Raw genomic sequence first — 12,607 nt, 5'->3', positions numbered from 1 at the left:
TTATCCGTATCAAAAGTTGACACTTCATGGAGAGCACCTTGATCTGTGCCACTCTCACAGAAGAAACACTTTTGAACATCTAGTCTTTTGCGCTTTAGCTTTTTCCCTTCAGAGACATCAGGGTCATCAGAATTTTGCTGTCTCTTTTCTTTTTCCTTTCTCTCTTTTGCTCGTGCCAGAAAAAAATTGCCAAATTTCGTATGGCAAGTGTGGTGCCATGATGCAGAATGTGATGCAAAATTGCTTGCAGTTTGATCATCCTCAAAATAAAGTTTGGTTGGAAGAGCATCAATAGCACGAAATTGCTCTACATTTGTCAGAAAGGATCTATAGGCACTTATTTTATCATCCTCAGATTTCACATTGCTTTTCAAGGGACATTTTAAGGCTTCCGTGGTGTCCTTCTGGCAAATGATGCAGCGATCCCAGTTCAGTTCCATGTTGAGGCCTCACACACTTTCACACAAAAAATGAACCAATTAATCAAGTTAATACAATAAACTTAGCTTTTTCTCTTTGGAACATGACACAGCACTGTTGTGAATTAATTCATGTTATTTACCTGAATTGTGAATACTTGTTGGGTTGCAACTTTGTGTGAGGCTCTACTGCATTGTTCATGCTGCTTAGCTTTCATCTGAATTCAGTTTCATGTTGAGGCCTGACTGACAGACACAAGATAATGCATTGCAATCATGAAACATGTACATTACCTATAGCATTCCACCTGAACAATGTTAAATTACTGTACCTTTATGGGTGCCCAACTACTACTTGTATTCTAGATTGCACATAATCCAGCTATCGTAACCTAGTTAGTTGCTGCAAAAACACTGACTGATGTGCTAATTTATAATAAATAATAATGTCTCATTAATGAATTGCTGTTACCTGGATTGTGTACACTTCTCTTTGATTGCAGTGCTGTGGTTATGATCATGCAGTTTCACATTGAATCTCCACTGACTGTCACACAAATAATGGAACCAGTTAACAAAGTTAAAATATCATTAGGCTACATTAGAACTAATTTATTATAAATTACCGTTATGGTGGGTGTAAAAAACAGTTGGGTTTTCAAGATGTCACTAGTTTACATCATCTATCTTAACCTTGGTTGCAGCAAAAAAACATGTGCTGATAACATTAGATGTCTAAAATAGGTAGCCTAGCTAATCTTTTTAACTTTCCTTATGCTTTGTTAAGCAACATACAGCTCATTCTCAAAGCATTATTATTGTTATATTTACCTGATGAACACCTGCTTGATTGCAGCTCTGTGTGATGCTGAACTGCACAGTGATCATGTGATCATGTGATCAGGCTGGAACTTATTGTGATCATGCAGGCTAGTTTATATATCGCCATCTGGTGTTGTGAATGTATATTGAAACAGTAGTTGCGATTATGAACAACTTCATGATTAATTATAATTACAAAATGAATAGAGAATGTCTTTACCCACACTACATGCAGAACATGACATTTTTTCAGCTTTTTTCTTAATTCCGCCTATACTGTACAGGACTTTATGGAGGATGTACCTGTACCAGGTGCCTTGGTAATGCATTTTAGACATCATTTTGAATGTTTATCCATCACTGGACCCAATTAAAAGCAAATTTACCTTCCTAAGTGGAAAAAAACAACAATTTATCAGCAATATACCTTTTATGACTCCGGAATAACATGTTTTAAACAATTTTGTGCACTATATGGGTATTTTCAATATTTAAGTTTGAGTACCCTTCTAAAATCCTTCAGTAGGTCATAAAGAAGGCCTGTAAAAAAATTGGCGCTTTTATCCGCTCCGTAACGGTACGCCTAAAAATGTGCGCTAACCCACCGCACTAACCATACATGTATTTTAATGACTACTTTGTGCAAAATATAAACGTTTTTCCTCATTACATTACCCCCTTTTCCTGATGAAATTTAACTTTTGTTTCTTATAAAATGACCCATCCTTTCTTAAAAATTATACACTTTTATTCTGGAAAAATATGCCTTTTTTAAAATTCTCATACCAATACAATGTTATGCGTAATACGGCCATTTTATTATAATTTTTTTTACAATGACTAGTGTGTGCAAACATTTTACTTCTGTTATTTTTTTTATAAAAAAACATAAAAACACAATTAAACCCACAGTTATGTCCAATATACAGTACAGCACACCTCGAAGAGGGTGTACTGGCCCTTTAAATCCGCAGTGCCGTCAAGCTTGGATGTCTCCCACATTTTGCGACATATCCTATCGACTCCCGGCAGCCGTACGTCTGTGAGTGGTAAAAAAAAAAAAAAAGATGGGCACCTGCCCTGACAGACAACATATTGCTTGTTTTTTAAATTTATTTCAAAGTTAGTAGCTAATATTGTAACATATAGTCTTATTGTCGTGTGTATGTCGAAGAACAATATTTTTAAAGGCGTGGAAGTACTGAATGTAAGTACGCTCACTTGTTGATAAGGCTTTGTTTGATACATGCTATATATCCGTGTTACTGTTGATAACATATTAGCCTCCAATGTGTGCTTTATCAGTATCAAGGTTCGCTTTTGCCACAGTTAGATTGGAATGATCTCGCTTATTTGTTGATAATAGTCATGTTTTGTTCATCTCTAACAAAATTACAAGCTTTTTTACTCCTACCTCCATTCTCCCCCATTTAGTAATTACTAATTATTAGGGGTGTAACGGTACACAAAAATTTCGGTTCGGTTCATTTTCGGTACAGTAAGAAAACAACAAAATATTAATTTTTGGGTTATTTATTTACCAAATTTGCTAAATCTTACACCAAACATATTTTTCTTAGTGGAATATTTGATGTGAAGTAATTGGAACCTTGGATAGGTCAATAATTCATAATAATATTGATTTTGATTCAAGATTATGTTTTGAGCAATGACAGTTTGAAAGAAAAAAAACCAGCTTTGTTTTATTAGTCAACATTGCAACTTTTTCTAAATTACGTTTAACCTTTAAGCTTTTTTATTTCACTTTTGTTATGTTTTTGTTTATTTTAATAGTATTTTTAGAATGTGCCGTGGGCCTTTAAAACATTAGCTGTGGGCCGCAAATGGCCTCCAGGGCACACTTTTGACACCCCTGCTATAGATAATAAAAAATTAAATCTGATAAATCTATGGATAAAAAGCAGAGCCTGGCGACGCATGCGCGTTTATCATAACTCTCTCTCTGTCTCTGCCCCTCCCTCACGAATGCTGCTGCGCGCGCAATTTGTTTTGTTTTTAACCCCTTCTTAACCCTGAACGTACATTGAAAATAAACGCAACCCGAACTCAAAATGCCGGACATTTGAGGCATTAGAAACTCCGCCCTGACAGCTCCGCAAAAGAGGACATGTCCGGTGAAAAGAGGACGTATGGTCAGTCTATCGTAGCCCGTTAGCTGCTAGCATGCCGTGTGTTGTGCCTCGGTGTGTATTGTTTACACAACGTGCGTTACGCTACTTAATATGTCCGTGTGGAAACTCGATCGGTACACCTCCGAACCGAACCGGAACCCCCGTACCGAAACGGTTCGATACAAGTACACGTACCGTCACACCCCTAGTAATTACTGATTATGCCAAAAAGGGATGAATGATATCTAATGGTAAAGTGATATATTTTGTTTATTATTATAAATGTTAGAATAAAACTAGGGATGTCCGATAATGGCTTTTTTGCCGATATCCGATATTCCAATATTGTCCAACTCTTAATTACCGATACCGATATCAACCGATACTGATATATACAGTCGTGGAATTAACACATTATTATGCCTAATTTGGACAACCAGGTATGGTGAAGATATGGTCCTTTTTAAAAAATAAAATAAGATAAATAAATTAAAAACATTTTCTTGAATAAAAAAGAAAGTAAAACAATATAAAAACAGTTACATACAAACTAGTAATTAATGAAAATGAGTAAAATTAACTGTTAAAAGTTAGTACTATTAGTGGACCAGCAGCACGCACAATCATGTGTGCTTACGGACTGTATCCCTTGCAGACTGTATTGATATATATTGATATATAATATAGGAACCAGAATATTACTAACAGAAAGAAACAACCCTTTTGTGTGAATGAGTGTAAATGGGGGAGGGAGGATTTTTGGGTTGGTGCACTAATTGTAAGTGTATCTTGTGTTTTTTATGTTGATTTAATTTTTTTTTAAAACATACCGATAATGATAATTTCCGATGTTACATTTTAAAGCATTTATCAGCCGATAATATCCGCAGGCCGATATTATCTCTAAATAAAACGTATAATGCATGAACCTGCAGTTTGGGCTGTTTCAATAATAGCTTTGTGTTTCCACAGTGCTACAGTTGGATTTGAAAACTAAAGCTTCTGCTAACTACTCCATGATGCAACCGGCGGCAGCACCCCAAGGCAACTCCTCGTCCAGCCGGGGGCTCCAGTAGCCCACCCCTATGCCTGTGATCCCCATCCCTCGGCGTGTGCGCAGCTTCCATGGGCCCCACACCACCTGCATGCACTCGGCCTGCGGCTCCACGCACAACACCAAGCTGGTGCGCACCAAGTACAACAACTTTGACCTTTACCTGCGCTCGCGCTGCATTTACAGCTTCCTGCGCTTCCTGCTGTACTTCGGCTGCAGCCTGCTGACCTCCCTCCTGTGGGTGGCGCTCTCGGCGCTCTTCTTCGTGCAGTACGTCAGCGTGCGAGTGCTGTTGCGCGTGCAATACAAGCTTTCCGTCATTCTCATCTTACTGGGACACAGGCGCTTGGACTTTGGGGTGGTGAACGATCTGATCATATACAGCATGCAGATCACCATGTTCATGGTGGGTGGGCTCGGATGGTGCTTCATGGTGTTTGTGGATATGTAGTCTATAGTGATGCTCCCTGGACAACATTAAACCTGTGTAATGTAGGCACTGCTGTTGCTTTTTTAATCACTACAAAGTCGGTGGGATATCTCATTCATCAAGTTCATTTATTTATAAGTGCAGCTCGGAATTCTTCCTTTTGGGGGAAGAATGCTAATGCTTTTTCCACTAAAGTGAAGCTTTAGTGGAAAAAGTACAACTTGTATCGCTTTAAGCCAGCGTTTCCTGAATCTCCACCTAAAATTGCAGCAACTAACATTTTGGCAGCTGACAACAAAAATCACAAAGTGGAAATGTGACTTGTAATTCCTAAAATAGCAGAGAGCTCCTGTCATGTTGAAGATCTTTGACTGGTGTTTTACAGAAGTTTAAAAAAAGCGGTCCTGTTATAAAAAGGATCTTTGAATAGTGGTTTTGAATCAATTCCTCTAAAAAATAGCAGTGCACTCTTTCCAAATAGGATCTTTGACTGGTGTTTTTGCAGCAGTTCTTTATAAATAGTAGCCTGCTTCTCGCATTTAGAGGAACTTTGGTGTTTGGCAGCAGTTCTTTAAAAACAGCAGCACGCTCCTGTCATATAGAGGATCTTTGACTAGTTTTTAGCAACAGTTCTTAAAACAAACTGCTCCTGTCATATAAATGATCTTTGATTTGTGTGTTTTTTTTGGCAGCAGTTTTAACCACAAAACAAAACTGCAGAGCGCTCATGTCATATAGAGGGAAAAAAAATTAAAAACAATTTTGTCATAAAGAAATACAATCATATGTGCTTACGGACTGTATCCCTGCAGACTGTATTGATTTATATTGACATATAAAGTATATATTGTGTTTTTTATGTTGATTTATTTAAAAAAATATATATATATTTTTTTTTCTTTTATTTCTTGTGCGGCCGCGGCCAATCGGTCCACGGACCGGTACCGGGCCGTGGCCCGGTGGTTGGGGACCACTGATTTAAAGCATCTTAGTGTTTGGTCAGCCATTCATTAAACAAAACAAAAAAAAGTGAAACACTCCTGTCATGTAAAATATCTTTGTCTTTCCTTTATAGTGTACAGTATATTGATGTGATGGCAATGCATGATGTTTTTGAATGAATTGGGATATTGGTGGAGGCACCAGATTTTTAATTTCAGGTGCAAATGTTTTGGAAACCCTGGTTAAGGTGCTGTGAATGTGAGGTAAAAATGGATAAATGTAAATGAAAACATGAGTCTTGGGTGGAATAAAATGTCTTTATGGTCTGTACTTTGTTGCCACGTCTGACTTCTATAGTAGTCATTCATGTCCGTCATCCCAATTGTGTTAGCATCCAGTTCTATGGTTCTCATCAAACTTGTGGGGTTAGAACACATCTGGGCAAAACACGACCCGCGGGCCACATGCAGCCCGTTAAGATTTTCAATCCGGCCCGCCCGACGTTGTACATAATTTTTTTTAGACCTTTAACATAACTGTCGCCGCCATTATGATGTGCTGTGCTGTTTTTAAATTACCGTAAGTCTTGAACTATAAAAAGTATTTCAATGGTCGAAATCTGCACTTTTGGGTGTTGTACAAGTTATTACGGTAATCTACGTCACAGCAGCTCAGACGAGGAACAAACCAGAGTGGGCGGGGTTTGTGTTCAGAGCAGCCAGCCCGAAACGAGTGTCAGAAACAGATGCGGAAACACATTTTTACATGACAATACATCATATTGTAGGTGTTTATTACACTTTGCATTCATATTTTGCTGTTCTTTTACATTTTTGTTGTGTTTTGCTTGATTGTAAAAGAGGAGCGATGTTCATGTGTCGTTAATATTCAGTGTTTTATTGTTCCTAGTTAATATTGTAAATTCCACTTTTTTTATTTTCATTTACATTTTCGGTGTCCCATTCAGTAGAAAACTGTAAAATTCCATTCCTTTTTTTTGAGGTGGTCTGTCACAACGTTTTTAGAACTCTTATGTAGGGTTTGTACGGGTGCTTAAAAACCTTGAAAATGATTGGATTTTAATGTTGTGTTTTCAAGGTTTGAAAATACTCGAATTTTGGGTGAAATGCTTGGAAATGTTCATCATATTTCTCGGCAGTCTGACTCAATAGGCTAATTATAAAATGGAAAAAAACTAAATAAGTTTCCTTAAAAACGAATCTAAACGCTTGATCTGTTGGCTTTGCACGAGCCCTTACATTAAGTTGTTGTCATGCCAGAGTCGTATATAGGGCTCTGTGTCGCTCCCAAGTGGACAGTGGTGCATCGGTCCATCATGCCGGGACGTTGTCGTTTTAATGAACATGATGTATTAAAGTTAAAGTACCACACACACACACTAGGTGTGGCTAAATTATTCTCTGCATTTGACCCATCACCCTTGATCAACCCCTGGGAGGTGAGGAGAGCAGTGGGCAGCAGCGGTGGCCCCGTCCGGGAATCATTTTTGGTGATTTAACCCCCAATTCCAACCCCTTGATGCTGAGTGCCAAGCAGGGAGGTAATGGGTCCCATTTTTATAGTCTTTGGTATGACTTGGCCAGCATGAATTATGTTACAAACAAACAAGTAAACAATAATAATTAATGTTATTTCTTGTAAGGAATGATGTATACATGTATGATGATGAAACAAACTAGTAAACAACGTTTGCAAACACCAAAGACATTGAATAGTCTACAGAAACACTGCTTCATTTTCTATGCCCCATTCAGTTAATGATAACTGCTGGTTAGAGATGTCCGATAAGATCGGCCTGCCGATATTATTGGCTGATAAATGCTTTAAAATGTAATGTTGGAAATTATAGGTATTGGGTTTGTTTTTTTTTTTTTTTTAATTAAATCAACATAAAAAACACAAGATACACTTACAATTAGTGCACCAACCCAAAAAACCTTCCTCCCCCATTCACACTCAATCACACAAAAGGGTTGTTTCTTTCTGCTATTAATATTCTGGTTCCTACATTATATATCAATACAGTCTGCAAGGGATACAGTCCGTAAGCACACATGATTGTGCGTGCTGCTGGTCCACTAATAGTACTAACCTTTAACAGTTAATTTTCCTCATTTTCATTAATTACTAGTTTCTATGTAATGTACGTGCAAATTCCAAGCTGCTGTTTTGAGGCATGTTAAAAAAATTAATGCACATTGTGACTTCAATAATAAATATGGCAGTGCCATGTTGGAAATTTTTTCCATAACTTGAGTTGAAGTTGTTCTCATATTTTGGTAAACCTTGTTACATTGTTTAATGCATTCAGCGGGGCATCACAACAAAAATAGGCATAATAATGTGTTAATTCCACGACTGTATATATCGGTATCAGTTGATATCGGAATCGTAATTAAGAGTTGGACAATATAGGCAAAAAAGCCATTATCGGACATCTCTACTCCCGGTTCAATGTTAGGCTTAGGTTTTAGCAGATGTTCCTTATTTTTCCTTCAGACAGCATTTGGTGACCTCAAACAACGAGGCTACGGATTGATTCACACAGCTTTTCGCCTTTTGAAGAGTACTGGAAAAACTGGAAAATTGATCTTGAAAGTCCTTAAAAAGTGCTTGAAATTGGCCATGGAAAAGGTGTACGAAGCCTGTCTATGTCATGACGCGGAGTCGAACCCACGTTTCCTCTGCAGCTGGAGCTGCAGGCACCTCTGTTAACCCCTGTGCTGGCAGCACGCTCAGACACACCTCTGCTCGCGCTGGGCACAACACGCCCACACAGCAACAAGCCTGCAAACAATCACTCATCAGCGCACCTGGACTTGACGAGGGGGTGCGGCATAAAGACCAGCGGACCCGAGGAACCTTTGCCAGAACGTCGCTAACCTTCCAGTAAGCATCACGTCGGGCATTCCCTTCCCCCGTGATTTCCTCGTGCTTGTTTTGCTCTCTCTCTGTGTTTCCCCCTGGTTCATGTCCTTTTGTATTTCCACAGTGACTCCCCTGTCCTCTGTGATCGTGCCTTGTCACTCAACACCCATCCGGATTCCTGACTGCCCTCCTCGATCCACGACCTCCCTGCTCGGACCCAGACCACGCTGCCCTGCTCTTGCCCACGACCTCTTGCCTGTCCACGCACTGCCGCTTCATCTTGCCCCCTTGAATAACGACGAAAGATACAACCAACATTTACAGACAACAACCCTTGGTAACATTTACATTATTGATTTTACACATAGTCAAGACTCACTCACTTTGAGTAGCATACACATGCCACGTATTCATCAAAGGTTTAAAATAAACCCTGTAAACCGCAGTCCTGCCCTGGTTGTCGCCTCCTTCCCTTCTCTGAGACATAACAGTCTGTAGCAGTGGTCCCCAACCTTTTTGTTTGAAAATTTGTCCCACGGACCGGGGGTGGTGGGGGGGGGGGGTGCTAGTAAAAAAATAAAAAAAATAATCATGTGTGCTTACGGACTGTATCCCTGCAGACTGTATTGATTTATATTGATATGTAATGTATATATTGTGTTTTTCATGTTGATTTAATTAAAAAAAAAAAAAAAAATTTTTTTTTTTTTAACTTCTTGTGCGGTACCAATCGGACCGGTACCGGGCCGCAGCCCGGTGGTTGGGGACCACTGGTCTATAGGACATTGTGACTTTTGGTATTAGTGTTCCTGGGGAAAAAAAGGGACCCAAACATACTGTACAGCAGTTTTTTACCGCTAAATGTGTACATATCATTTATACACACATACACATTGGCCCCCCCCCAGACCCATTTTTTTCTCTCAATGTGGCCGCCAAGTCAAAATATTCACCCAGCTCTGGGTTAGAATGACGCTTGCTGAGCTGAAGACTCATGTAGGTGTTTTTTTGAAGCACACACACAATAGGGCCCTTATTACTATCGTACTTTACGTTCTGGTCCACATGCGTGTCACATGCTTTGGAAGGCAAAGACAGTTTTGTGGGACAAGACTCACACATGTTCTGGTCCACATGCATGTCACATGCTTTGGAAGTCAAAGGCCGACTTTGTGCACATATTCAACGAATGTGTCACGTGTCTCCCTGTTACGTGATGTGTGGGGGAAAAAAAGGAGAAATGCTGTCATAAGAGGAGTGTGATTCTTCAAAATGAGACACGAGGGTCAGGTTTTATGTTCGTTCATGACACACTTCTTTGTAACACACACACAACCCAGCATGGTCTTGGCCAAACAATGGCGATGGCTGTGTCCCAATCACCTTATATAGTCTGCTAGAATAAACCCATCCATTTTCTACCGCGTGTCCCTCTCTGGGTCGTGGGGAGTGCTGGAGCCTATCCCAGCTGCACTCGGGCGGAAGGTGGGGTACACCCTGGAGAAGTGGCCAGCTCAGGGCAGATAGACGGACAACATTCACACTCACATAAGGCCTTTGACACAGTAATGGTGCATGCTTTTAGTGCCGGCAGAAGGAGTCCACATCTTGATGCAAGGGACTGGTGGTCTCAGTCGTTCCCTGGATTACTCGGTTGTTAGCAATAATGAGCTTCTGGTATTTTAATTTGGATCAACATGTTCTATACACCATGTACTCACTGTACTTGACCTCAGCAACAACAGCTTTCATGTTCTTCTTTTCTCTCCTTTAAAAACAGAAGTTGATCTCTCAGAATGACTCTGTTTTTTTGGCCATGTCATTGCTATTTCACTTTTTTTTTTCTCAACTCGTACTGGAAACATGCACTGACTTGAGAATGAAGCTTTCTGTTTCTTAAAATACAGAAGTAACTGAGACCAAAACCTCACATGGTAGCAAGTGTGTTTAACAACTTCTACTGTATTTTGTCTAAAAGTGACATTTAAGCAGTGTTGGGTTAGTTACTGAAAACCAGTAACTAGTTACAGTTACTAGTTACTTTATTTCAAAAGTAACTCAATTACTAACTCAGTTACTTACACCACTAGTAATGCGTTACTGTGAAAACTAACTATTTAGTTACTTCTTTTTTTCTTTTCTTTTTTAAAGCTCCCATTAATGCCCTTTTAAATCTCATTTCAGTACTGTTATTGCACTGGAGAATAATACAATCTGTTGATCAGCGCTAGGAATTTTCAAAATGGGGTCCCATTTAAGAAACTCCGCCCGGACAGCCCCGCCAAAGAAGACATGTCCGGGGAAAAGAGGACGCATGGTCAGTCTAGAACAGGGGTCACCAACCTTTTTGAAACCAAGAGCTACTTCTTGGGTACTGATTAATGCGAAGGGCTACCAGTTTGATACACACTTAAATAAATTGCCAGAAATAGCCAATTTGCTCAATTTACCTTTAACTCTATGTTATTATTAATAATTAATGATATTTATCTTTGTGGAAACACTGATCATCTTAATGATTTCTCACAATAAATATATATAGAAACAGATAAATATCAATATGCAACACTTTATTTTTATATTTTCTCTAAGTGCACATTTTTCAAATTGAACATTTTCAAATGATCACTTCGTAGATAGTCTTGTGAATTCACAATATCCCATTTTAACTAGCTAGCCACTAACATTTTTTAACAAATCATGAATTACTTTGCACCATGTTTGTACAAATAATAACTCATGTAAAATACAAAAGTCAACTCTCAAATTTTTAAATAAATCATGTCACACTTTGAACTGGACCGTCAGTTAGTGAAGACCAAGTCTTTAAAATATTTTCTTGGATTTTCAAATTCTATTTCAGTTTTGTCTCTCTTAGAATTAAAAATGTCGAGCAAAGCGAGACCAGCTTGCTAGTAAATAAATAAAATTTTAAAAATAGAGGCAGCTTACTGGTAAGTGCTGCTATTTGAGCTATTTTTAGAACAGGCCAGCGGGCTACTCATCTGGTCCTTACGGGCTACCTGGTGCCCGCGGGCACCGCGTTGGTGACCCCTGGTCTAGAATATCTCCATGTTAAGAAACTCGGCTTCAGCTCCACCATGATGTCTTGTTAGTAAACACAGACACGCACACCGCGCCTCTTCTCTTGTCCCCGTTGTGACACAGGAAGAATCAGAAGGACGACACTGCAACTCTCCAATAAAACACACTCAGATCTTCTGTTTTTAGCCGATACTACATAAAAAATAACGTAAAATAACGCAGTAACGCATCATGTAGTAACGGTAACTGAGTTACTGAATATAAAAAATAACGCGTTAGACTACTAGTTACCGCCGAAACTAACGGCGTTACAGTAACACGTTAGTCCCAACACTGCATTTAAACATCTGAGTAAGTACAGTCACGATCAAAAGTTTACATACACTTGTAAAGGACATGATGTCATGGCTGTCTTGAGTTTCCAATACTTTCTACAACTCTCTTTCTTTTCGTGATAGAGTGATTGGAGCACATACTTGTTGGTCACAAAAAACAATCAAGAAGTTTGGTTCTTTTATGAATGTATTATGGGTCTACTGAAAATGTGACCAAATCTGCTGGGTCAAAAGTATACATACATCAATGTTAATATTTGGTGACATATCCCTTGGCAAGTTTCACTGCAATAAGGCGCTTTTGGTAGCCATCCACAAGCTTCTGGTTGAATTTTTGACCACTCTTGACAAAATTGGTGCAGTTCAGCTACAGACTACAGAACTTTCCTCCAGAAGGTCTTATCTTTGTCCATGTGATGTCAGATGAAACAAAAATTGAGCTGTTTGGCCACAATACCCAGCAATATGTTTGGAGGAGAAAAGGTGAGGCATTTAATCCCATGTACACCATCCTATCGTCAAGCATGGTGGTGATAGTA

At 39.1% G+C, this 12,607-nt stretch overlaps 1 protein-coding gene across 1 annotated transcript; it reads left to right on the top strand.

The window, feature by feature from the left end:
• The first annotated feature begins 2,252 nt into the window (after window positions 1–2,252).
• On the top strand, window positions 2,253–9,191 carry LOC133645527 (transmembrane protein 250-like). The gene is made up of 3 exons (XM_062040366.1): window positions 2,253–2,448; window positions 4,346–8,709; window positions 8,813–9,191. The coding sequence occupies exon 2, from the start codon at window positions 4,459–4,461 to the stop codon at window positions 4,876–4,878; it is 420 nt and encodes a 139-aa protein (XP_061896350.1). The 5' UTR covers window positions 2,253–2,448; window positions 4,346–4,458; the 3' UTR covers window positions 4,879–8,709; window positions 8,813–9,191.
• The last annotated feature ends 3,416 nt before the right edge of the window (window positions 9,192–12,607 follow it).

The sequence above is a fragment of the Entelurus aequoreus genome, unplaced genomic scaffold (assembly GCF_033978785.1).
Source record: "Entelurus aequoreus isolate RoL-2023_Sb unplaced genomic scaffold, RoL_Eaeq_v1.1 HiC_scaffold_433, whole genome shotgun sequence".
Classification (NCBI taxonomy): domain Eukaryota; kingdom Metazoa; phylum Chordata; class Actinopteri; order Syngnathiformes; family Syngnathidae; genus Entelurus; species Entelurus aequoreus.
This window is presented reverse-complemented; position numbering and strand designations above follow the sequence as displayed.